We start from the raw sequence: 25,261 nt of genomic DNA, 5'->3' as shown, positions 1-25,261 counted from the left end.
TAATGTGTAAAAATATGCCTTTGTGGTCTCGGCTGTAGCGTAGCAGGTAAGGCTGCTGCCTATAACGCCGGCATCACATATGGGTGTCGTTTATAGATCCGGCTACTGCACTTCCAATCCAGCTCTCTACTATGGCCTGGGAAAGCAGTGGAAGATGGCCCAAGTGTTCGGCCCCCTGTACCCAACGTGGGAGACCCAGAAGAAGCTCCTGGCTCCTAGCTTCAAATTGGCCCAGCTCCAGCCGTTGAGGCCATGTGGGGAGTGAGCAAGCAGATGGAAGATGGATCTCTCTCTCTACCTCTGGCTCTCTGAAACTGTGCCTTTCAAATAAATAAATAAATATTTTTTTTAAAAAAATGCATATACAACAGACTCTGATATAAATAACCCAGTTTTCCAATTTAAAAGTCCAAAAAGTGTGCAGCAATCATAGTGACAGCTGAGGAAACAGATATAAGGGGATTAATGATAAGTTAATAACTGCAGTATAACAGGTAAAGCCACCATCTGTGACGCCAGCATCCCATATGGAATCCAGCTTGAGTCCTGGCTATTCTACTTCCGATCCAACTCCCTGCTAATGGCCTGGGAAAAGCAGCAGGAGATGTCCTTACCCACTTGGGAGAGCTAGAAGAAGCTCCTGGCTCCTGGCTCAGCTCTACATTTGCGGCCATTTGGGGAATGAACCAGCAGATGGAAGATCTCTCTCTCTCCCTCCCTCTTTCAAATAAATAAACAAATCTTTTATTAAAAAATTGTAATAACTGTTGAAATTGGCTGACAGATTCATGTAAGTTCACTGTTCTACATTTATGCATATTTGAGATTTCTAATTTAAAAATGAGAACAGAAGAATAAATATACACTGTGAAAACACACTATACTAATCACAAGATTGTGAGATATTAAATATAAAATAGGAAGGGCAATTACTTAAGTATACAGATATAAATTCTTTTTTTTTGAGATTTATTTATTTGAAGATCAGAGTTAACATAGAGGCAGTGGCAGAAGGAGAGAGATTTTCTATCCACCAGCCTACTCCCCAAATGACCTCAACAACCTGAGCTGCGCTGATCCAAAACCAGGAGCCAGGAGCTTCCTCTGGGTCTCTAATGTGGGTGCAGGGGCCTAAGGACTCAGGCCATCTTTCATTACTTTCCCAGGCTATAGCTGAGAGCTGGATCAGAAGTAGAGCAGCCAAGACTTGAACCGGCACCTATATGGGATGTGGCACTGCAGGCAGCAGCCTCATGCACTACGCCACAGTGCTGACCCCACAGATATAATTTCTTGTCTGAAGAAGCTCAACTAAATATAAATTTATATACCTGAAAAAATATCAAACAGTGGCTAGCACTGTAGCATAACAGAAAAAGCTACCGCCTGTGACACCAGCATCCCATACCAGCACTGGTTCAAGTCCCAGCTGCTCCACTTCTAATCCAGCTCCTTGCTAACATCCTGGGAAAGCAATGGAAGACAGCCTAAGTGTTTGGGACCCTCGGGGTCAGTGCTGTGGCAAAGCAAGTTAAAGCCCTGGCCTGAAGTGCCGGCATCCCATATTGGGTGCTGGTTCTAGTCCCAGATGCTCCTCTTCTGATCCAGCTCTCTGCTATGGCCTGGGAAAACAGTAGAAGATGGCCCAAGTCTTTGGGCCCCTGTGCCCATGTGGGAGACCTGGAGGAAGCTCCTGGCTGCTGGCTTCGGATCAACGCAGCTCCGGCCGTTGTGGCCATCTGGGCAGTGAACCAGCAGATGGAAGACCTCTCTCTCTGTAACTCTGTCTTTCAAATAAATAAAGTAAATATTAAAAAAAAAAAAAAAAAAAGTGTTTGGAATCTTGCCACCAAAATGGGAGACCGAGATGAAACTCCTGGCAGCTGGGGCCATCTGAGGAGTGAACCAGCATATGGACGCATACACTCTGATTTTCAAATAAATATATCTATTTAAAAAAAAAAAAAAAAAGATTATTTATTTGAGAGGTAGAGCTACAGAGAGGGAGAGGGAAAGACAGAGAAAGGCCTTCTGGGGCCGGTACTATGGTCTGGGAAAGATCTAGCTCTCTGCTGTGGCCTGGAATAGCAGCAGAAGGCCCAAGTTCCTGGGCCCCTGCACCCACGTGGGAGACCAGTAAGAAGCTCCTGGCTCCTGGCTTCGGATCTGCACAACTCCGGCCATTGTGGCCAACTGAAGAGTGAACCAGTGGAAAGAAGACCTCTCTCTCTCTCTCTCTGCCACACCTTCTCTCTCTGTGTAACTCTTCCAAGAAAGGCCTTCCTTCCATTGGCTCACTCCTCAAATGGCTGCAATGGCCAGAGCTGCGCTGATCGGAAGCCAGGAGCCAGAACCTTCTTCCAGGTTCTCCATGGGGGTGCAGGGGTTCAAGCATTTGGGCCATCTTCTACTGCCTTCCCAGGCCATAAAGAGCTGGACTGGAAGAGGAGCAGCAGGGACTAGAACCGGTGCCCATATGGGATGCCATCGCTGCAGGCAGAGGATTAACCTACTGCGCCACAGCGCCGGCCCCAATAAATATATCTTTAAAAAACAGAATCAAACAGTACATCTATATCCTCGTATATGCTATTATGCAATAAACACTTTTTGGAGATTAAAATATTAATAACCCAAGTATTTAAAAGATTTTGGTCTTGAAAGAATAAGACATCAGAGAGCTTTATGGAGGAGTAGAGATAGAAAAATAAAGTGAAGGAATTGACAGGAGTGCAGAGAGGTTGTAATTGGCCTTACCAGAGAAGATGTACACTGGGGAATAGGGGAAAAGATTACCAAGAAGAAATGGCTAGATAAAAGAAAGTTAGAGGCTACTGACGGGCTCACCAGGGAATTAAAGGGAATGGTGGCTACTGAAGTGTTCTCATGAGGAATGGTCACAGTTGGTTTTCTTGGGAAAAACAGCTTAGTAGCCTTATGTGGTGTGGCTTAAGGGGGTGTCAAGAAGGTTGTGGCTATAATCCAGATAAGTCAACTAGCAAGCAATAGATGAGGGCAGATAACATAGTAGAAACAGAGAGGGGCACACCAAAGGAAAAAAATTTTATTAATAACAAAGTATGAAAAAGTAAAGCAATCAGGCAGCCATAGAAGTTTCAATTCCAGGTGATTAGGTGCGTGTTATTTCCACTGACAGACTGGGACCATGGAACACAGACTCAGGTAAAAGACAATAGGCTGAAATTTGAGGAGACAAAAAGAACTATAATAGTAACTATCCATGGCCAGCGCCGTGGCTCACTAGGCTAATCCTCCGCCTTGCGGCGACGGCACACCGGGTTCTAGTCCCGGTCGGGGCGCCGGATTCTGTCCCGGTTGCCCCTCTTCCAGGACAGCTCTCTGCTATGGCCCGGGAGTGCAGTGGAGGATGGCCCAAGTGCTTGGGGCCCTGCACCCACATGGGAGACCAGGAGAAACACCTGGCTCCTGCCTTCGGATCAGCGCGATGCGCTGGCCACGGCGGCCACTGGAGGGTGAACCAACGGCAAAAGGAAGACCTTTCTCTCTCTCTCTCTCTCTCTCACTGTCCACTCTGCCTGTCAAAAATTAAAAAAAATAAAAAAATAATAAAAAAATAGTAACTATCCATATAGCTTACCAGGTAGCAGGCTTTTTTTTTTTTAGATGTTTTGCATGTATTAATTCATTATTCCTCCATATAACCTTAATGAAGTAGGTAACTATTATTCTCACTTAACAAAATGAGAGGATACTAAGAGAGGTTAAGTAACTTGCTAGGAGTTAACTACTTGGCCAAAATTGCTTCTCTATGACATGTAAGAATATTTAGAAGGCAAAAGAAATCTAATGATGGACACAGTTACAAAGAAGATTAACACAATTATAGTTATATATTAACATAATGCATGTCACAATGGCTCTGCAGAAAAAAAATCTCATAACCTGATATTTTTAACAATCCAAATTTTTAACAATTTAAAAAGTTTTTTTAAAAGTCTTTGTAATCTAAACAAAACATCTAAGAAATAAAAAGGGGGCTGGCAACATGGCATAGCACATAAAGCTACAGCCTGTGAAACTGGCATCCCATATGGGTACTGTTTGTGAGTCCCAGCTGCTCCACTTCTGATCCAGCTCTGTGAAAATGACCCTGGGAAAGCAGCAAAGATGGCCCAAGTGTTTGGGCCCCTGCCGCCAACATGGAAGGCTTAGATAAAGCTTCTGTCTCCTGGCTTCAGTCTGACCCAGCACTGGCCATTAAAGCCATCTGGAGAGTGAACCAGTGGATAGACCGCTCTCTGTCTTTCCCCCTCTCTCTAACTCTGACTTTCAAAATATAAATGAAATAAGGGGCTGCTGCTGTGGAGTAATAGGTAAAGTTGCCGCCTGCAGTGCCAGCATCGCTATGAGCTCTGGTTCGAGGTTTGGATGCTCCACTTGCAATCCAGCTCTGTGATGCATCTCTCCGCTATGGCATGAGAAAGCAATGGAAGATGGCCCAAACCCTTGGGCCCCTGCACCCATGTCAGAGACCCAGAAGAAGCTCCTGGCTTCGTATCAGCTCAGCTTCAGCAGCTGTAGTCATCTGGGGAGTGAACCGGCAGATAGAGGATCGGCTGATCGATCTCTCCCCCTCCCCACCGCCTCCCCGCCTCTCCGTGCTCTGCCTTTAAAATAAATAAATAAGCCTAATTTAAAAAAAGAAAAAGATACAAGAGTACTTCAGAAAGCCTGTGGAAAAATGGAATGAAATTATGTTTATTGGGGTCAAGGCTGTGGTACAGGGGGTTAAAGCCCTGGCCTGCAGTGCCGGCATCCCATTTGAGTGCTGGTTCCAACCCTGGGTGCTTCACTTCCAATCCAGCTCTCTGCTCTGGCCCGGGAAAGCACTAAAAGATGATGGCCCAGGTCTTTGGGCCCCTGCACCCAGGTGGGAGACCCAGAAGAAGCTCCTGGCTTCTGGCTTCAGATCAGCTCAGCTCCAACCACTGTAGCCACTTGGGGAGGGAATCAGTAGATGAAAGACCCCTCTCTCTCTGTCTCTACCTCTCTCTGTAACTCTTTCAAATAAATAAAACAAATCTTTAAAAAAAAAGATGTTTATTAAAAAATAATAAAAATGAAAAAATACACAATTAAGTCTTAAAAAAAAGAATGAGAATTAAGATGAAAAGAAAACATTATAAAATTTAAATCTTTTAACAGCATAAACCCCAAACACTACAATTTAAATGATCGCTTTCTATCATTATCTCAACATGTTACATAATTATGAGACATATCTCTTATTTCAAAGACAGAGTTACACAAAGAGGGAAAGGAGACAGAAAGAGAGGTCTTCCATTCGCTGGTTCACTCTCTCAGTGGCCGCAACAGCTAGAGCTGAGCTGATCCAAAGCCAGGAGCCAGGTGCTTCTTTTGGGTTTCCCACGTGGGTGCAGGGGCCCAAGGACATGGGACATCTTCTGTTGCTTTCCCAGGCCATCAGCAGGGAGCTGGATTGGAAGTGGAGCAGCCAGGACTCACGCTGGCGCCCGTATCAGATGCGGGCACTGCATACAGGGGTTTTAACCCACTGCGCAACAGCACCGGCCCCTATCAGACATATCTTAATCTTCTGCATACTTCTTAAGATAAGCCTTACATTTCAAAAACTCAGGGAAACAGTTTTTGAACACAGTATCAAAATAAGTTTCCCTGGGGCCAGCGCTGTGGCATAGCAGGTTAAGCCACTTTCTGCAGGGCCAGCATTGCAATTGGGCACCAGTTTGAGTCCTGGCTGTTGTTCCACTTCCGATCCAGCTCCCTGCGATGCACCTGGGAAAGCAGCAGAGGATGGCCCAAGTACTTGGTCCCTGCACTGACATAGGAGACCTGGAGGGAGTTCTTGGCTCCTGGCTTCAGCCTGGTCCAGCCCCAGCGCTGTGGCTATTTGGGGAGTGAACCAGCAGATGGAAGATTTTCTATCTCTCCTCTCTGTGTAACTCTGACTTTGAAATAAAGTAAACAAATAAAATACACAAATAGTTGTTTTAAAAGTTTCCCTAAGAAGTGTTTAAATGCTACTACTCTACAGAAGAACAAACTTCTCTAAAATAGAAGGTCTTGCTTTCTCTTGTTTACCACACAAATTAAAACACAGCTAGATGGCCTAATCACATTATGTATAGTTACACAGTCTGTAAGAATAGAAACCAGGCATTATTTAGGGCTGGGACTGAAACACAGCAGGTTAAGCCACTGGCTGCACTGCTGGCATCTCATATAAGCACCAGTTTGAGTCCTGGCTGCTGGACTTCTGATCCAGCTCCCTGATAATGTGCCTGGAAAGGCAGCAGATAATGGCCAGAGTACCTGGGCCCCTTCCACCCACACAGAAGACCTGCATGGAGTGCTAGGCTCCTGCATTCAACCCAGCCCTGTCCCAGCCCAGCCATTATTACCAGGTGGAGAGTGAACAAGCAGATGGAAGAATAACTAATCTCTCTGCCACCCCCCATTTCCTCCCCACCTCGCCCCAAAGTAAATCTGCCTTGCAAATAAATGAATCTTTTAAAAAATTAAATGTTATTTCTTAAAAGGGTAATACTGATATGACAAAAATCTCTCTACATCCCAATAATTTTAAATCAAACAACATTTACTTACGTTCTGATACTGTATAAAGGAGGTTCTGGGGTAAAGGAGGAGGTAGTCTTGCTCCTACTGGTGCAAGATTGGGCACTGCGCTTGTCCCAGGCTGATCACGGCTGTTTATTAAGCTTGACTGTGTTATGGGTGGTCCTACAAATAACAAAAAGTGAAATATAGAGGACTGACATTTCCTAATAAAAATATTCAATGTGGAGACAGCATTGCGGTATGGCAGGTTAAGCCACCACCTGTGATGCCAGCATCCCATATGGGCACTGGTTCGTGTCCTGACTGTTCCACTTCAAATCCAGCCAGCTCCTTGCTAACATGCCTGGGAAAGCAGCAGATGGCCCAAATGCTTGAGTCCTTGCCACCCATGTGGGAGACATATAGAGCTCCTGGCTTTGGCCTGGCCCAACCCTGGCGGTTTCAGCCATCTGGGCAGTGAACTAGCATATGGAAGATCGATCTCTCTCTCTCTCTCTCTCTCTCTCTCTCTCTGCCTCTCTCTCCCTCTCTGTAACTATGCTTTTCAAATAAATAAATAAATCTTTAAAAAAAATTCAATGTACTAATACTCATCTTGGCATTCATACTTAGAATACTTTGGCTTTGAACAGAATTGAGGAATTTAACAGAAGCTGGTTTGTTTAAATTGTTTAATTCATTGATTAATGACTCTTAATTTTAGAACAAGTACAACTAATCCAGGATGCAAACAAACAAAACTGGTTGCCTCTGCAGGTAGAGGATGAGAATGACTAGGAAGGGATTAAAGAAAGTTTCCAAGGTGATAAAGTTCTACAGAATTCTGCAACATACAATGAAATGCATCAGAAATAAAAACGAGAAAGACACATGTCAATGAAAATATGATAAAAATAATGAAATACTAGTTGTTTAACTTAGATGGTATACGGTATATAGGTATAATTCTTTCACGTTTTCTGTTGAATTTAAATTTTTCAAAGCAAACCACTGGGTAATATGATATGCTTTGACTTAATTTTTAAACAGGTATGTTCTCACAGTGAGATAATAGCTTCTACTGTTAGCATTTCTATATATATCAAGAAGCTTCTTGGGACAGGAGTACACCAGTGTTAAGATACTACTACCCAGGGCCAGCATTGTGGTGCAGCTGGTTAAGCCACTGCCTGTGACACTGGAATCCCATACAGGGCTGGTTCAGTCTACTGCTCCACTTATGATCCAGCTCTCTGCTAATGTGCCTTAAAAAGCAGTGGAAGATGGCTCCAGTGCTTGAGAGACCTAGATGAAGCTCATGACTTCGCTCTGGCCCTGCTGTTGCAGCCATCTGTGGAATGAATCAGCAGATGAAGAACTATGCCCTTCCCTCTCTCTAACTATGAATTTCAAATAAACAAATCTTAAAAAAAAAAAAAAAAAAAGGCTTTTATCAATTAAAGGGCTGTCTTTGAGTCCTGGTAACAGATTCCTGTTAATGTGCAACCTAGACGCAGCAGGTGATGTCTCAAGCACCTGGATCCCTTCCATCCACAAGGGAGACCTAGACTGAGTTTCAGACACCTGGCTTTGACTCAGCCCAGCCCAAATCACCAGATGGAATATTTCTCTCTGTCACTGTGCCTCTCATTTTTTTTCTAAGATTTTTTTTTTTTTTAAAGATTTGTTTACTTATTTGAGAGGCAGAGTTACAAACAGAAAGGAGAGACACAGAGAGAGGACTTCCATCCACTGGTTCACTCTCTAATGGCTGCAATGGTCAGAACTGGGATGATCTGAAACCAGGAGCCAGGAGCTAATTCCAGGTCTCCCACACAGGCACAGGGGCCCAAGCACTTGGGCCATCTTCTACTGCTTTCCCAGGCCATTGGCAGGGAGTGGGATTGGAAATGGAAGATCCAGGACTTGAACTGGCACCCTCTGCTAATGAGAAAAGCAGAGGAAAATGGTCTACCTGCTTGGGCCCCTGCCACCTACATAGGTGACCTGGCTTCAGCCTAGCTCAGCCCTGGCTGTTGCAGCTACTTGGGGAGTGAAAAAGCAGATGAAGATCTGTGTCTGTCTCTCCCTACAACTCTGACTTTCAAATAAATAAATATATAAACCTTAAATATATTTCACTCTTGGGTTCAGTGTTGTGGCACTGGGGTGAAACTGCCACTTGTAAGACTGACATTCCATATTGGAGTGCCAGTTTGGAGTCTTGGCTACTCCACTTCCAATTCAGTTCCTTGCTAATGTGCCTAGGAAGACAGAAAACAGTCCAGGTACTTGGGCCCAGGACACGCATGTAACCTACAATGGAGTTCCTGGCTCCTAAATTCAGTCTGGACCAGCCCTGGCTATTGCAGGAATCTGCAGTGAACCAGTAGACAGAAGATTTCTTTATCCCACTCTCTGCCTTTCAAATAAATAAATCTTTTTTTAAAAAATTTCCTCATATGTTTTCCCTGATTTGTGTTAACTAATATATAGGGCACAAAAAATTTCTAATGTGTAAGTGAAAATGACATTTTGAGATTTGATTATTATTTACAGCCTACATTACAAGCATTACTACTTGTTGAATCCTTTATTTAGTGGAGATTTAAGCTTGTGATCACAAAGTAAACTGAAAGTATATCACTACAAAATTTAAAGAAAATTAAGAAAAGAAGGGTGGGAAGTATCATTATATTCTTAAAACGATATATGAAATTTGTTCCTTTTATATAAATGCATCTGGGAAAGCAGCAGATTGCCCAAGCACTTGACCCTTGCCACCCATGTTGGAGACCTGGATGGAGTTTGAGGCTTCTGACTTCAGCTTGGTCCAGCCCTGGCCGTTGTGGAGTGAACCAGCAGATGGACAACCTCCCCCAACCCCCTCTCTCTGTCATTCCTTTCTCTCCCTCTATTCTCTGCCTGTCAAATAAATAAAATAAATCTAAACAAAACAAATATCCTTGTCAGTGAAGAGATCCATTATGAATATACTGGTGAAATAATAAGAAATTCAGGGGGCCAGAGCTGTGGCATAGTGGGTAAAGATGCCACCTGCGGTACCAGCATCCCATATGAACACCGGTTCGAGTCCTGGCTATTCCTCTTCTAATCCAGCTCTCTGCTATGGCCTGGGAAAGCAGTGGAGGATGGCTCAAGTCTTTGGGCCCCTGCACCCATGTAGAACAACTGGAAGAACTTCACAGCTCCTGACTTTTAATCAGCGCACTCCAGCCGTTGCAGCCATCTGGGGAGTGAACCAATGGATGGAAGACCCCTTTTTCCTCTCTCTATCTCTCTCTCTCTGCCTCTCCTTCACTTTGTGTAACTCTGACTTTCAAATAAATAAATATTTTTTATTTTTTTTTATTTTTATTTTTTTGACAGGCCGAGTGGACAGTGAGAGAGAGAGACAGAGAGAAAGGTCTTCCTTTTGCCGTTGGTTCACCCTCCAATGGCTGCCGCGGCTGGCGCATCGCGCTGATCCGAAGCCAGCAGACAGGTGCTTCTCCTGGTCTCCCATGTGGGTGCAGGGCCCCAAGCACTTGGGCCATCCTCCACTGCACTCCCGGGCCACAGCAGAGAGCTGGCCTGGAAAAGGGCAACTGGGACAGAATCCGGCGCCCCGACCGGAACTAGAACCTGGTGTGCCGGCGCTGCAAGGTGGAGGATTAGCCTATTGAGCCACGGCGCCGGCGATATTTTTTAAAAATGTGAAATTCAGAATTTACTCCAGCAAAAACAAGAAAACATAAAAGAAGTGTGTATATGATGTGGCAGGAGAGGGATGAATGACAAAAACAACTGAATACTGATAACCACTAAGTCTGGACACAATACACATTATTTTGTGAATGAATAAAAGTTACCATAATAAAAAATTTCTTCATATGTTAATATTCTTGAAGATATTTTCTTAACACACTAAAAATCTCATTAAAATATTGGCAAGTTCTCTAACATCTAGCAAATAACAGGATTTTGACTATTGATCAAGATAGGCTACGCCACAACATAAAAAATTTATACTATTGGTATTATAATACCACGCTACAACAGATGAAAAAAAGCAAAGAATCACATCTTAATTATGAAACTATAATCCAAGTTCTATTATTAATTTATGTTTCAAATACTTTAAATGGAATGTCAAATTCAAAGAGACTCTTCTAAGTAGAATTTTCCACTAGAGAAAGATTTAAGCAAAATATACTTACTTGGTATGGGAAGCACAACGGAAGGAGGAGGCTGGCCATGTCCTTGTGGAACAGGAAGTCTCATACTATGGCCAGGACCTGGACCTGGGCCTGGGCCTGGGCCTGGACCTGGACCTGGACCTGGGCCTGGCATTGGAGGCATTAGCATTCCAGGAGGTGGTGGAGGAGGAAGCCCAGGAGGAGGAGGTGGGAAAGGAATCATACTTGGCAGAGCAACTTCATCAACAACCAGAGGATCATTTCCATGATCGAACTGACAAAGGTCACCAAGAACACAAAATCCTCTCTCTGTAAGAATAAAATAAGCATCTTGTAATCTATTTAGAATTCAGAAGACAAACAGAATGAGTCCTTGAAAAATCTACCAATGTGATTTACAAAGGGGTTTTCTCCAAGGAGATTACATACAGCCCTCTTGGTGTTATTCTATAAATCATGATATAACCCTGAGGAAGAGTTAAGTATCTATTTTATATAATATGAAACTATAATTTTTGAAATAACAAGTAACAGGTTCAGGAACCTTTTTACCTACTATTAACTATTTGATATTAAGTTTCATAATAGAAACTGAAGCTTTATTGTATGAGAGCCATAAACTAGATGATTTAAATTTAATCATCCATTCTTATATTATGCTAAAGCAATCATTCTTGCTCTATATGGAAGTTGAAATTTCAGTTTGAAATATTCAAGTGGGCATCATATAATATGTTACTTACTGCAGGACTATTTACAACAGAAAAATATTACAAACATCCTAAACCTGTATCAATATGCATTTTTATAAGAATACAATACAAAGAAGCCTTAAAAAAAACATTGAGGCTCTCTTTATGTATAAAAATAGGATGACTGCTAGAAAATGCAGCTAAGTGAAAAAACATCATGTAGAATTGTGACTAGTACACTTATCCTTTTTTTTTTTTTTTTTTTTTTTTTAAGATTTATTTACTTGAAAGCCAGAGTTGCACAGAGAGAGGAAGAGACAGAGAGAGGCAGACACTCCATTTGCTGGTTCACCCCCCAGGTGGCTTCAACAGTCAACACGGGGCCAGGCTGAAGCTAGGATCTCAGAGCTTCTTCCAGGTCTCCCATGCAGGTGCAGGGGACCAAGCACTTGGTCCATCTCCACTGCATTCCCAGGCACATCGACAGAGAACTGGATCGGAAGTGGAATAGGTGGATCTTGAAAGAGCATCCACATGGGATGCTGAATTCACAGGTGGCAGCTTTACCCACTATGCCACTATGCCGGCCCCAGTACACTACCATTTATGTGAAAAAGAAACTGGGGGAGAATATGTATGTGTGTGTGTGTGTGTGTGTGTGTATATATATATATATATGTGTGTGTATGTGTGTGTGTGTGTGTATATATATATGCCTACTCTATCTTTGGAAAGATAAAGAAATTGCTAACATTAAAGCTGGCTTTGGGAAGTTGAATGGCAGAACCCTAGCTGTATATATACAACATACATACATTTTATATTTATAGAAAGTAACATTATGGGGGTGAGACTGTGGCACAGTGGGTTAACACCCCAGCCTGTGGTGCTGGCAGCACATACGGGTGCCGGTTTGAGTCTGAGCTGTTACACTTCTGATCTAGCTCTCTGCTATGGCTTGGGAAAACAGCAGAAAATGGCCCACATCCTCCAGCCCCTGCACCCATGTGGGAGATCCAGAAAAAGCTCCTGGCTCCTGGCTTCAGATTGGCCAACTCTGGCCATTGAAGCTATCTGGGGAGTGAACCAATGGATGGAAGACCTCTCTCTCTGTGTCTCTCCCTTTCTCTGTTTCTCTGTAACTCTTTCAAATAAATAAAATAAATCTTTTTTTTTTATTTAAAGTATTATGAGGTCTGCAATTTGCCTGAAATAATGCAGACCGGCACTGAGGCGCAGTGGGTTAACACCCTGGCCTGAAGCGCCGGCATCCCACATGGGTGCCAGTTTGAGTCCCAGATGCTCCACCTCCATCCCAGCTCTCTGCTATGACCTGGGAAAGCAGTAGAAGACGGCCCAAGTCCTTGGGCCCCTGCACCCGCGTGAGAGACCCAGAGGAAACTCCTGGCTGCTGGCTTCGGGTCGGCGCAACTCCGGCTGTTGCAGCCATCTGGGGAGTGAACCACCAGATGGAAGACACCTCTCTCTCTCTCTCTCTCTCTCTCTGCCTCTCCTCTCTCTGTGTAACTCTTTCAAATAAATAAATAAATCTTTAAAAAAAAGAAAGAAAGAAATAATGCAGGCCAAGAAGTGGGTAGGAGTATAGATTAAAAACAAAATTGTCCACAAGTTGGTAACTGTTGAAATGAAGTAATGTGTACCCTGAGGTTTATGTTATTCGTCAATTTTCATAAACATTTAAATATACCATAATAAAAATCTAAATACATACATACTCAGTCATTTATTCAAACTGAAAATCAGTAAGTCAAACTACTAAGTAGGTTACACACCTTAACCAAGTTCCAAGTACCAAACACTACAAAAGAAATTAAAATTGGGGCCACAGCTGTGGCATAGCAGGTAAAGCAGCAATCTGCAGTGCCGGCATCCCACATGGGTGCCAGTTTGAGTTCTGGCTGCTCTACTTCCAATCCAGCTCTCTGCTACAAGTCCTTGGGCCCTACACCTATGCAAGAGACTCAGAAGAAGCTCCTGGCTCTTGGCTTCAGATCAACCTAACTCCAGCCATTGCAGCCATTTGGGGAATGAATCAGCGGGTTGAAGTTCTTTCTCTATTCTCTCGTTCTCTTTGTCTGTAACTCTTTCAAATAAATAAATAATAAAATTTTAAAAAGAAAAAGGTCCCCTGCAACATGAGCACTTCATATGAGCACCAGTTTGTGTCCTGACTGCTCCACTTTCGAACCAACACCCTACTAATGGCCTGGGAAAAGCAGAGCCCCTGACAGCCACATGGAAGATCTGGATGAAGCTCACAGCTCCTGGCGTCAGCCTGGCCCAGCACTGGCCATTGCAGCCATCTGGGCAGTGAACCATAATATTTTTTTTTTAAAGTACACAATACATGCAACATTTGCTTCACTAGTAGTTTAGGATACAATATAAGAGAAGGTGATGATTTTTACCATCATAATCTCTGCATCGCCTCTTTGGTGGTGGGTTTCGACCAAAAGAATTGGAAGAGCTATGATTGTTATAGTAATTAGACCAACTCTCAGTTGTATTTTCAGAGTGGTGAGCAGGTGCGATCACAGTAACAGTGCTGGGAATAGACTGGGCCCCAGAGGAATACTGTTCAGAAGAGTTAGGAGGTGGTGCAGACACAGGCACATAGGAACTCTCCAGGTCATTCCTTTCACTCTTAAACTTCGATCTTTCCCTGTGCTCTGCTTTGGAGACAAAATAAAAACAAGAACAAAGAAATCACACATTTATGTTCTTACTCTTATTTTCTCACAGAATAGGATAGATGAAAATACTTAAGTAAACTTATTATCTATATTTTAAACTGCTCTCATTATTAATATATCCTAAAAGAAGGAACATCCACAATGTGGCAGTAACATGAAAAATAAACTTTTATAATATCAACATCAATTATACTTAATGAAAAAAGGGTCACAGCCTTCATGGCTTTTTATAATAATAATGTTTTCCAAGAACTGACTTTCAAACTGATATCTCAGAAGATCAACGGTTGGGATCCCAGTAACTTATATCTTTTTAATTGGGAAACTTTAGGCAACTTTACAGCACATCAATTATTCAAAAAAAGCAAAAGCAAACAACCCCCCTCTTCATTTGATAGCTTTGTTCATTAAGGGACATTCGTATCATTTATACAAAATGACTTAAGTCTAGACATATACTATGATACTTATAAATAATTTCTTTTACGCAAACTCCCTTGACTTCATCCCAAGAATAGAGCCCTACCTTTATAACAAAATCAATATTGTTTCTTGAGACAATTTCAGTTTTTATATTGATTGAATATTAAAGGTACAATTTCTGTTAAGGAATTCATTATACATTTCGTGATACAGGAAGAAAGCAACTAGTGTTTTTATTGGAACACCTCATCTACTCACCAACATTCCTATTTGGATCCCGGTCTTTGCTGCGCCCCCTACTTCGGCTTCTGCTACGACTCAGGCCTCGGCTCTTACTCCGGCTCTTACTCCTGCCTCTTCTCCAGTCATACTTGTCACGATACAATTCATTCCGCTCATAGTACCGGTCATAGTCCCTCCACTTGCCATCTTCTCTTTTTTTCTCTCGTGTCCTGTAATACACAGATATAAAAGCCATATATAGGCTATACAAAGTAGTTCTGCAAACAAATGTAGAGTATAAAATACTCTCCTTGAGTGATCAAAATTCATAACGTCTCTGATATTTTAGAAAATTGCAAGATTTAAGACTACCACATAATCCCTCTAACCCAGTATATAAAAAGGAAAAAACGCATTCTCACTTCTACTAAACTGGGTGGGGAGAAAAGAAAAAGAGGTGAATCCAAAGTAGCAGAGGGGAGCAGAAAAACAGAAATTGAAAACTGGAAAATAAAAAAGGCTCAAAACAAAGTCTTCCTAAACAAAAACCAATTTTTTGATGGCCCATCAGTATTTCAACGTAATAACAACAATACTTATAGTATAAAATTAAGTGGATAATTTTAATATTGAACACCCCTAACCAAATGGAACATTTCAATGATATTCTCTAAGGGAACCGTTCCCACCCCTGAGCTCTTGGGGAAAGCACATAATGATGTTTATAAAAGGAATAGAAAGTAAGATAAAGACAAAAAACAGAATGGAAGGAAGCACGATAACACTCTTTCTTTAATGAGTTGAGAGATGAGTCAGAGAACATGTTACAATTCCTGTAATGACCTCACAAGCCAACTGAAAAGTGAGTTATCAATGTCTTCCTAACTAAAGATAAACACAAACCTTCGTTCACTAGATTCAGAACGGGTCTTCTGGGGACTAGGATATTTCTTTTTTCTGCCATCTCGTTCTTCCTCTACTGGCTCCTGAAATACCTATTAGGAAACATTTATTAGAAATACAAATAGTCCTGTAGATTGTAAAACACATCCACCTGATAATCTTTTGGGCACAAGAGAAGGTAGAAATATATACACTGAAATAATGAAGTCAAATCACATCCAAAAAAGTTAGGCAACAAGAGAATTTATAAAAATGCTCAGATTGGGGCCAGCATTGTGGTATAGGGGTTAAGATACTTTGACACCAGCATCCCATATGGTTGCTGGTTCAATCCCCAGCTGCTCCACTTCCAATACAGCTCCCTGATAACACACCAGGGAAAGTAGTGGAAGATAGTTCAAGTGCTTGAACCCCTGCATCGACATGGGAAACCTGGATGAAGCTCCTGGCTCCTGCCTTTGGCTTGGCCCACTCCTGGCTGTTTTGGCCATTCGAGGAATAAACCAATAGATGGAAGATCTCTCTGCTTCTCCTTCTCTCCCTATAACTCTGCCTTTCAAATAAATATCTTTTTTCAAAAAAATGCTCAGTGGGGCCAGAGCTGTGGCATAGTAGGCTATGTCTCTGCCTGCAGTGCTGGCATCCCATATGGGTTCCAGTTCACGTCCCAGGTGCCCCTCTTGCAATCCAGCTCTGTGCTATGGCCTGGGAAAGAAGTAGAAGATGGCCTGAGTACTTCAGCCCCTAGATCTGAGTGGGAGACCTGGAGGAAGTTCCTGGCTCCTGATTATCTGAACTCCAGCCATTGTGGCCAGCTGGGGACTGAAGCAGCACATGGAAGACCTTTATGTCTTTCCCTCTCTTTCTATAATTCCACCTCTCAAATAAATAAATAATCTTTTCAAAAAAATGCTCAGATTATTTTAACAAGCAATATGTTAATTTTTCAAATGTCAATTTATGGCAGAGAATGGAATATAGAAAAGCAAGCAATTCATTCGTTAAACAGTAATAACAGAAATAGCAAGTCACTATCACAGTAAAATGGTTTATATCTTCATTATAATTTCATAGTGACTTTATTAGTCTTCTAACAACTCTACCTTAAATCAGATACACAGAGAAAGATAAAATTAAGTCACTGGCAGGAACTAAACAAATGCCTATGTAACAAAGAATCTGACTTATAAAACTGGATATGAGTGAACAGACTAGAAAACAGTTTAATAAAATAGAAGCAACATAAATGCCAGCCACAATATTAACAACATACAGTTTCAGCGAAAAACACTACACAATCATCCAATTATACTTAAAAAAAAGTATTCTCTCAGGGTCCAGCGCTGCTGTGGCACAGAGGTTTTCAGTCACTACCTACAATGCCGGCATCCCATATGAGCGCCTGCTTTGATTCCCAGCAGCTACACTTCCAATCCACCACCATGCCACCTATGTGGATGAGTGCTAGGCTCCTGGCTTCAGACTGGCCTAGCCCCAGCCACCACAGCCATTTGGAAAATGAACCTGTGAATATAAGATCTTTCCTTCTCTGTATCTCTGCCTTTCAAATAAATAAAAAATCTCTGAAAAAAATTTGTTTCTTAAAAAAAATTAATTCTCTTTACCAATTTCCAAGAAACACAGAGGATATATTACTCTACTGAAATGAAATAAGCAAAATCAAAACGTAAAATACTATTCGGGACAAATTACTTCAGTAAAAAGAAGTGGTAACATAAAGGAACAAGCACAGCACTTCATAGATCATGGCACATTATCTAACAAGTTGCTTTTCTAGTACCAGGATGAGATCTGCCAACAATCCAAATTCTCTCACCTGGTGCTCTTGTGACCAACAGTCTAAGTCTAAAACAACTGGTGGCACAACGGAGCTGAGGACCAAGGAAGATGGTTAGTCCTGAGATACACTTCCTCCTCCATACCCTGCCCACAGCAACTGTATCAACTGAGCACACACCAAAAAAAGACAACTAGCCAAAAGTATGTGCCACTCAAGCCTCCTCCTTCTACATTATCTAACAGAACTATGATAACTACTATGGTTACATACTATTATATGAACTTTACTTATGTCAGTAATTACAATTAAATTATATCTATAATCTTAGAAAATGGTAAATTCAGGCCGGCACCGCGGCTCACTAGGCTAATCCTCCGCCTTGTGGCGACAGCACACCGGGTTCTAGTCCCGGTCGGGGCGCCGGATTCTGTCCCGGTTGCCCCTCTTCCAGGCCAGCTCTCTGCTGTGGCCAGGGAGTGCAGTGGAGGATGGCCCAAGTGCTTGGGCCCTGCACCCCATGGGAGACCAGGAGAAGTACCTGGCTCCTGCCTTCGGATCAGCGCGGTGCGCCGGCCGCGGCGGCCATTTGAGGGTAAACCAACGGCAAAGGAAGACCTTTCTCTCTCTCTCACTGTCCACTCTGCCTGTCAAAAAAAAAAGAAAAAAAAAAAGAAAATGGTAAATTCCAGGGGCCAGTGCTGTGGTGCAGCGGGTTAACGCCCTGGCTTGAAGCGCCAGCATCCATATGCTGCTCCACTTCCCATCCAGCTCTCTGCTATGGCCTGGGATAGCAGTAGAAGATGGCCCAAGTCCTTGGACCCCTGCACCCACGTGGGAGACCTCGAAGAGGCTCCTGGCTTCGGATCAGCACAGTTCCAGCCGTTGCAGCCAATTGAGGAGTGAACCAGCAGATGGAGGACCTCTCTCTCTCTCTCTGCCTCTCCTCTCTCTGTGTAACTCTTTCAAGTAAAAAATATAAATATTTAAAAAATTGGTAAATTCCAGAAAATGTCAGTTGGAGTAGCTCTACAAAAAAGTTGGTATTGGTATTACCCATTTTCCATAATTTTCACAAGTAGGATTTATTACAAAGATACAAAGGAAATTAGGTAATGACTTGCCTTCTTTTCAGTTGTTTTTTCCTTTTTTTTTTTTTTTTTTTTTTTTGACAGGCAGAGTGGACAGTGAGAGAGAGAGACAGAGAGAAAGGTCTTCCTTTTCTGTTGGTTCACCCCTCAGTAGCCGCTGTGGCCGGCACACTGTGGCCAGCGCACCACGCTGATCCGAAGGCAGGAGCCAGGTGCTTCTCCTGGTCTCCCATGTGGGTGCAGGACCCAAGCGCTTGGGCAAGTGCTTGGGCCCTCCTCCTCTGTACTCCCAAGCCACAGCAGAGAGCTGGACTGGAAGAGGAGCAACTGGGACAGAATCCGGCACCCCGACCAGGATTAGAATCCGGTGTGCCGGCGCCGCAGGCGGAGGATTAGCCTATTGAGCCACAGCGCCGGCCTTCAGTTGTTTTTTCAAAGCCCAAAATAATACAAATGTTTTCTTATATTCAAATCAGCTGTATTTCAGATACTTCTGAACCAGTGACCTTCAAAGACAGTAGAGAAGACCACATGCTAAAAAAATTTAACTTCTAAAAGATTTAACCTGGGGCATAGCGGGTTAAGCCATCACCCACAATGCTGGCTTCATATATGTGTGCCAGCCTGTGTCCCAGCTGCAACACTTCTAGTACAGCACCCTGCTAACAACCTGGGAAAGCTGCAAAAGAAGGCCCAAGAGGCTGTGCTTCTGCAACCCACATGGGAGACCAGAAGAAGCTACTGGCTTCGCCAGGCCATGGCAGCCATTTGCAGAGTGAGCCTATGGGTGGAAGGTCTCACTCTTTCTCTCTGTCTCTCTTCTAATTTTTTTTTAAAGATATATTTATTTATTTGAAAAGCAGAGTTAAACAGAAAGAGAAGGAGAAGCACAAAGAGAGAGAGGTCTTCCATCCACTGGTGGCTACAAAGCTAGAGCTGTGCCCATCCAAAGCCTGGAGCCAGGAGCTTCCTCCAGGTCTCCCACACACGTCAGGGCCCAAGAACTTTGGGCCATCTTCTACTGCTTTCCCAGGCCATAGCAGAGAGCTGGATCAGAAGTGGAGCAGCCGGGGCTTGAACCGGCACCTATATGGGATACCGACACTGCAGGAGGCGACTTTACCCGCTAAACCACAGCGCCAGTTTCCTCTCTGTCAAATGAATAAATAAACCTTTATTGAAAAAAAAAAAGTTTAACCTAGGGGCCAGAATTGGGGAACAGCAACAGATTAAACTGCCACCTGCAACGCCTGCATTCCAGATGAGCACTGGTTCAAATCCCATTTGTTCTACTTCAAATCCAGCTGCCTGTTAATACACCTGGAATAGCAGCAGCAGACAGTCCAAGTGCTCAGGCCCCAGTACCCATGTAGGTGACTCAGATGAAACTTCAAGCTCTTGGTTTCAACCTGGCCCAGCCCTAGCCATTGCAGCTATTTGAGGGAGTGAACCTGCATACAGAAGATCAATCTATCTCTATCTCCAACTCTCTTTCTCTCTCTCCTCCCCTCTAACTGCCTTTTCAAATAATTAAATCTTTTTGAAAAGGGTGGGGAGGGGCGACAGCACTGTGACATAGTAGGTTAAATCCCCACCTCCGCACCCTAAAATGAGCATGGGTATGTGTCCTGGCTGCTCCTCTTCTGCTCCAGCCTTCTGTTATGGCCTGGGAAAGAAGCAGAAGATGGCCCAGGTGTTTGGCACCCTAACCTACGTGGGAGATCTAGAAGAAGCTCCTGGCTCGTGGTTTTGGATCAGTGAGGCTCCAGCCATTGCGGCCATCTCGGAAGTGAACCAGTGGATGGAAGACCCCTCCTCTCCCTTTCTTTTCTTTTCTTTTCTTTTTCTTTTTTTTTTTTTTCTTTTTTTTTTTTTTTTTTTTTTTTTTGACAGGCAGAGTGGCCAGTGAGAGAGAGAGACAGACAGAGAGAAAGGTTTTCCTTTGCCATTGGTTCACCCTCCAAAGGCCGCCGCGGCCGGCGCACTGCACTGATCGGAAGGCAGGAGCCAGGTGCTTCTCCTGGTCTCCCATGGGGTGCGGGGCCCAAGCACTTGGGCCATCCTCCACTGCACTCCCTGGCCATAGCAGAGAGCTGGCCTGGAAGAGGGGCAACCAGGACAGAATACGGCGCCCCGACCGGGACTAGAACCCGGTGTGCCGGCGCCGCAAGGTGGAGGATTAGCCTATTGAGCCGCGGTGCCAGCCTCCCTTTCTCTCTCTCTCTCTCTCTCTCTCTCTCTCTCTCTCTGCCTCTGCCACTCTATAACTCTACCTTTCAAATAAAAATTAAAGCCGTCGTCTACAGTGTCAGCATCCTAAATGGGCTCCAGTTCTAGTCCTGGCCGCTCCACTTCCAATCCAGCTCCCTGCTAATAATGTGCCTGCGAAAGCAGAGGAAGATGGCCCAAGTGCTTAGGCCCCTTACTCACGCAGGAGACCTGGAAGAAGCTCCTGGCTCCTGACTTCAGAACAGCCCATATCTGGCCACTGTGGCCACTTGCAGAGTGAACCAACAGACATGACATTCATTCTCTCTCTCTCTCTCCCTATCTCTGCCTTTCAAATAAGTAAATATATCTTTAAAAGAAAGAAAGAAAGAAGTATGTAATATTGGTCTCAGTTCATATTAATTACATAGAACCACATTTTATTTTAATAATGGATCAGTTCAATCAGTCCAGAATTTTAAAATAAATCAGAAATGACAACTAGGGGCCAGTACCATGGCATAGCAGGTAAAACCGCTACCTGCAAAACCAGCATCCCATATGGATGCTGGTTCGAGTCCTGGCTGCCCTATTTCGGATCCACCTCCCTGCTAATGGCCTGGAAAAACAGCAAAGGATGGCCCAAGTGCTTGGGCCCCTGCACCCACTTAGGAGACCCAGAAAAATATCATGGCTGCTGACTTCAGATCAGCCCAGCTCTGAACACTGCAGCCATTTGGTAAATGAAGCAGCAGATGAAAGATCTTGTTTTCTCTCTTTCTCTCTCTAAATGACAACTAAATGATATGTGACCCCTAAAATAAATCTTGTTCTGAAAAGGAAAAAAACATGCTATAAAAAGGGACATTGTTTACTCATTTGATAAAACTGGAATACAGAGGGTACAAAGTATTGTATGAAGTTTGGCACTATGGTGCAGTGGGTTAAGCTGCCATCTCATGGGAGCACTGGCTCAAGTCCTATCTGTTCCACTTCCAACCCAGCTTCCTGTTAATGTACGGAAGGCTGTGGAAGGTGGTCCAATTATCTAAGCCCCTGTGAGGATCCAAATGGAGTTCCAGGATCCTGGCTACAGCATTGCCCAGCCCTGTGGCCACTGGAGAAGAAAACCAGCAGATGGAAGATCTCTTTCTCCTATGTGTCTCCCTTTCTTTTCTGTCAGTCTGCCTGTCAAATAAAAAAAATCTTTAAATAACGGGAGACAGCGCTGTGACACAGCGGGTAAAGCCACAGCCTGCAGAGCTGCCATCCCCAAAGAGCACTGGTTCAAGACTCAGCTGCTCCACTTCTGATCCTGCACTCTGTTATGGCCTGGGAAAGCAGTATAAGATGGTTCAAGTCCTTGGGCCCCTGCACCCACGTGGGAGACCAGGCAGAAGCTCCTGGCTCCTAATTGGTGCAGCTCCAACTGTTGCAGCCATTTGGGAAGTGAACCAGCAGATGAAAGACCTCCCTCTCTCTCTCTCCCTCTCTCTCCCTCCCTCCCTCTGCCTCTCTGTAACCCCACCTTTCAAATAAATAAATTTTTTTAAAAAAGCATATAACGTACTGTACAGATATTAAATTTACTGAAATTATTAACAATTTTGCAGTTATCTAGGAAAATGTCTTTATTCTCGGGAAATACATGCTGAAAGGGGCCAGCGTTGTGGCATAGCAGATAAAGCTGCCACCTGCAGTGCCGGCATCCCATATGGGCACCGGTTCAAGATCCGGTTGCTCCGCTTCCAATCCAGCTATCTGCTATGACCTGGGAAAGCAGTGGAAGATGACCCAAGTCCTTGAGCCCCTGGACCCACATGGGAGACCCAGAAGAAGCTCCTGGCTCCTGGCTTCAGATCGGCGCAGCGCTGGCTGTTGCAGCCAATTGGGGAGTGAACCAACAGATGGAAGACCTCTTTCTCTCTCTGCTTCTCCTTCTCTCTGTGTGTAACTCTGACTTGCAAATAAATAAATCTTAAAAGAAAAAAAAAAAAAAAAAAAACCTGGGTCCAGCGCTGTGGCACAGCAGGTTAACACCCTCGCCTGAAGCGCCAGCGTCCCATATGGGCTCCAGTTCTAGTCCTGGCTGCTCTACTTCCAATCCAGCTCTCTGGTATGGCCTGGGAAAGCAGAAGATGGCTCAATTCCTTGGGCCCCTGCACCCGCGTGGGAGACTCGGAAGAAGCTCCTGGCTTCTGGCGCCTGGCTTCAGATCGGCACAGCTCCAGCAGTCATGGCCAATTGGGGAGTGAACCATCGGATGGAAGACCTCTCTCTTTCTGCCTCTACTCTATGTAACTCTTTCAAATAAATAAAATAAATCTTAAAAAAAAAATAACATGCTAAGGTATTTAAGGGTAATGGACCATGATGTACTACAAAATTAGCTTAACTAACTACAAAAAAAAATAGTCACAAAAGTATTTATGGATGTCAGCATAGAAACAGCAAATTTTCAATTAATAATCTAGGTAGATGTCATACAGGTGTCTTGGGTACAATTCTTCTAAGTTTTCTGGAAGAGTACAAATAACAAGTTCAAACGGAAATCATTTTGTCTTCAGAATGTAAGAAAAACAAATGGTTGGAAATATTTCTATAATAATTCTGGATAATTATTTTGGAACAAAATGCCAACATTTATGTACCAGGAACTGTTCTGGGAGGTATACATATATATGTATATAAAATATCATTCAATACTCAGTAATCACTACCATGATCCTCACTTTACTCATATAAAAGGAAGAAAGTGAGCTATTTTAATTCATGAAGAATTATGACAGAATGCACATTCTTAATATGTAACACACTGTAGATAGAAGAATTACAAATGAAGTGCACAAAATTTGCTTCTTGGTTCAATCAGGTTACCACTTATAATCATATTTTTCTACTTCAACACTGTAAAAACTTTCTCTTTTCTTTCCATTGTTGACAATGCTGTTTATAATAAATTCCCTAGGAGGAGGGGACAATAACCTTGTATAGTTCAAATGAATAAATGCTTTGCTTATATACATGAAAAGATATTATCTAATGATTTCACTTGAAGGTTTATTAATATTTTACTTTCAGTCAAAATTCTATAATTAAATATCTAAATAAATATTTTTTCTAAAAAAAAAATCACTGGATAAGAATTCTCTTAATTTCTTAATACTACTAAAGCAATTGTTGAATTTTTAAACAAGCTATCAAAATTTTTCCAACTCTTGGAAATCCAAATAAGAAACCTTAATGAAGAATCTACACCATGCCCAAAACTCAGAAGTTTCATTCAACAGCTACTTCTGAAGAGCTCAACTTCTAACTAAAAGTAACCAATGACAGAATCAGAAAAGCTCCCAAAAGCAAAAGAAAATTCCATATTACCTCTTCTTTAATTTCCTCTTTTTCTTGGATTAGTGGTTTTGGCTCAGGCTTAACTGGTTCCAAAGCTGGAAGGTAGTTCTTAGTGTAGAGACTTTCAAATAGTTTGTCCACAAAGCCTGAAGTTTCTAGGGAGAAGAAATAACATTTAAGTGTTACACAAAAAACAAAAGCTTAAACAGTTAGAAAAACTTAGGAAAACAAAACATCTCAAACCCTGTTAATGGGACTTAAAATAAGCCTGATCTTATGGGAGAGAAATCTAACTTATTGGTTTTTAAATCCTTCTGACATATTCACACATATGCAAAATGATGCAAGTATTTGATTATATATGTGTGTGTGTGTATATATATATGATTATATATAAGATCATTTGTTGGAGTATATAATGAAAAATTGGAAACAATCCCAATTTCCAAAAGTGAGACAAATAAATGATGGACAACCATAAAATGGAATATACAGCACCCACAGAAAAGTATTAATACCACCATATGTTCAAGATTGAAGGCTAAATATTTATATGTGTTTGCTTACATCTGCATATAAATAAACTGAAAGGACATAAAATCTGGCAAAATTGGATGGTTAGGCGGGAAAGGGGAAGATGTAAAATAGGTCAAAATCTTTTCATGATACATCTTCATTTTATTGGATTAAATGAACTGTCTACTCAAAAAAACTAAAAATGTTTGTAAAACAAATTGAAAACAAATATTGGCATGGAAATAATAAGAAAGTCATCTTTTTGTGTCTTAAAAAACTGCTCTAACTTGAAATTTTTTCAGACTAACAGAGCAGGAAACCTAGAAGAATTCACTAAAAGTAAAACTGTAAAAATATTTGTTATTTTATTTAAACCAAATTTTAATTGGCTCTACTCTATAGAACACTAAAGAACATATTAAAAGCACAACACATGGGCTGGCATTGTAAACACAGCAAGTTAAGCCACCACCTGCAATCCCACGGGACGTAGGTTTGGTTCTTAGTTATTCCATTTCCAGTACAACATCCTACTAATAGCCTGGAAAAGCAGCAAAAGATGGAC

At 42.6% G+C, this 25,261-nt stretch overlaps 1 protein-coding gene across 8 annotated transcripts in view; it reads right to left on the bottom strand.

Annotated features, from left to right (window-relative positions):
• RBM27 (RNA binding motif protein 27) overlaps positions 1 to 25,261 on the bottom strand; it is a 107,888-nt gene that overhangs the window by 50,837 nt on the left and 31,790 nt on the right. For 2 of the 8 annotated variants that reach the window (XM_008255173.4, XM_008255175.4), the window contains exons 3-8: positions 24,211 to 24,335; positions 15,736 to 15,827; positions 14,869 to 15,062; positions 13,903 to 14,166; positions 10,803 to 11,090; positions 6,631 to 6,765 (exon numbers count right to left, since the gene is read on the bottom strand). In XM_008255173.4, the coding sequence (XP_008253395.2) occupies positions 6,631 to 6,765; positions 10,803 to 11,090; positions 13,903 to 14,166; positions 14,869 to 15,062; positions 15,736 to 15,827; positions 24,211 to 24,335 (1,098 nt within the window). The remainder of the gene's footprint in view (positions 1 to 6,630; positions 6,766 to 10,802; positions 11,091 to 13,902; positions 14,167 to 14,868; positions 15,063 to 15,735; positions 15,828 to 24,210; positions 24,336 to 25,261) is intronic. The other 6 variants (XM_002710287.5, XM_008255176.4, XM_008255174.4 and 3 more) reach the window with 3 other exon arrangements.

This window comes from Oryctolagus cuniculus, chromosome 6, assembly GCF_964237555.1.
Source record: "Oryctolagus cuniculus chromosome 6, mOryCun1.1, whole genome shotgun sequence".
Classification (NCBI taxonomy): domain Eukaryota; kingdom Metazoa; phylum Chordata; class Mammalia; order Lagomorpha; family Leporidae; genus Oryctolagus; species Oryctolagus cuniculus.
Note: the sequence above shows the minus strand (reverse complement) of the source record. Positions and strands in the feature narration are given on the sequence as shown.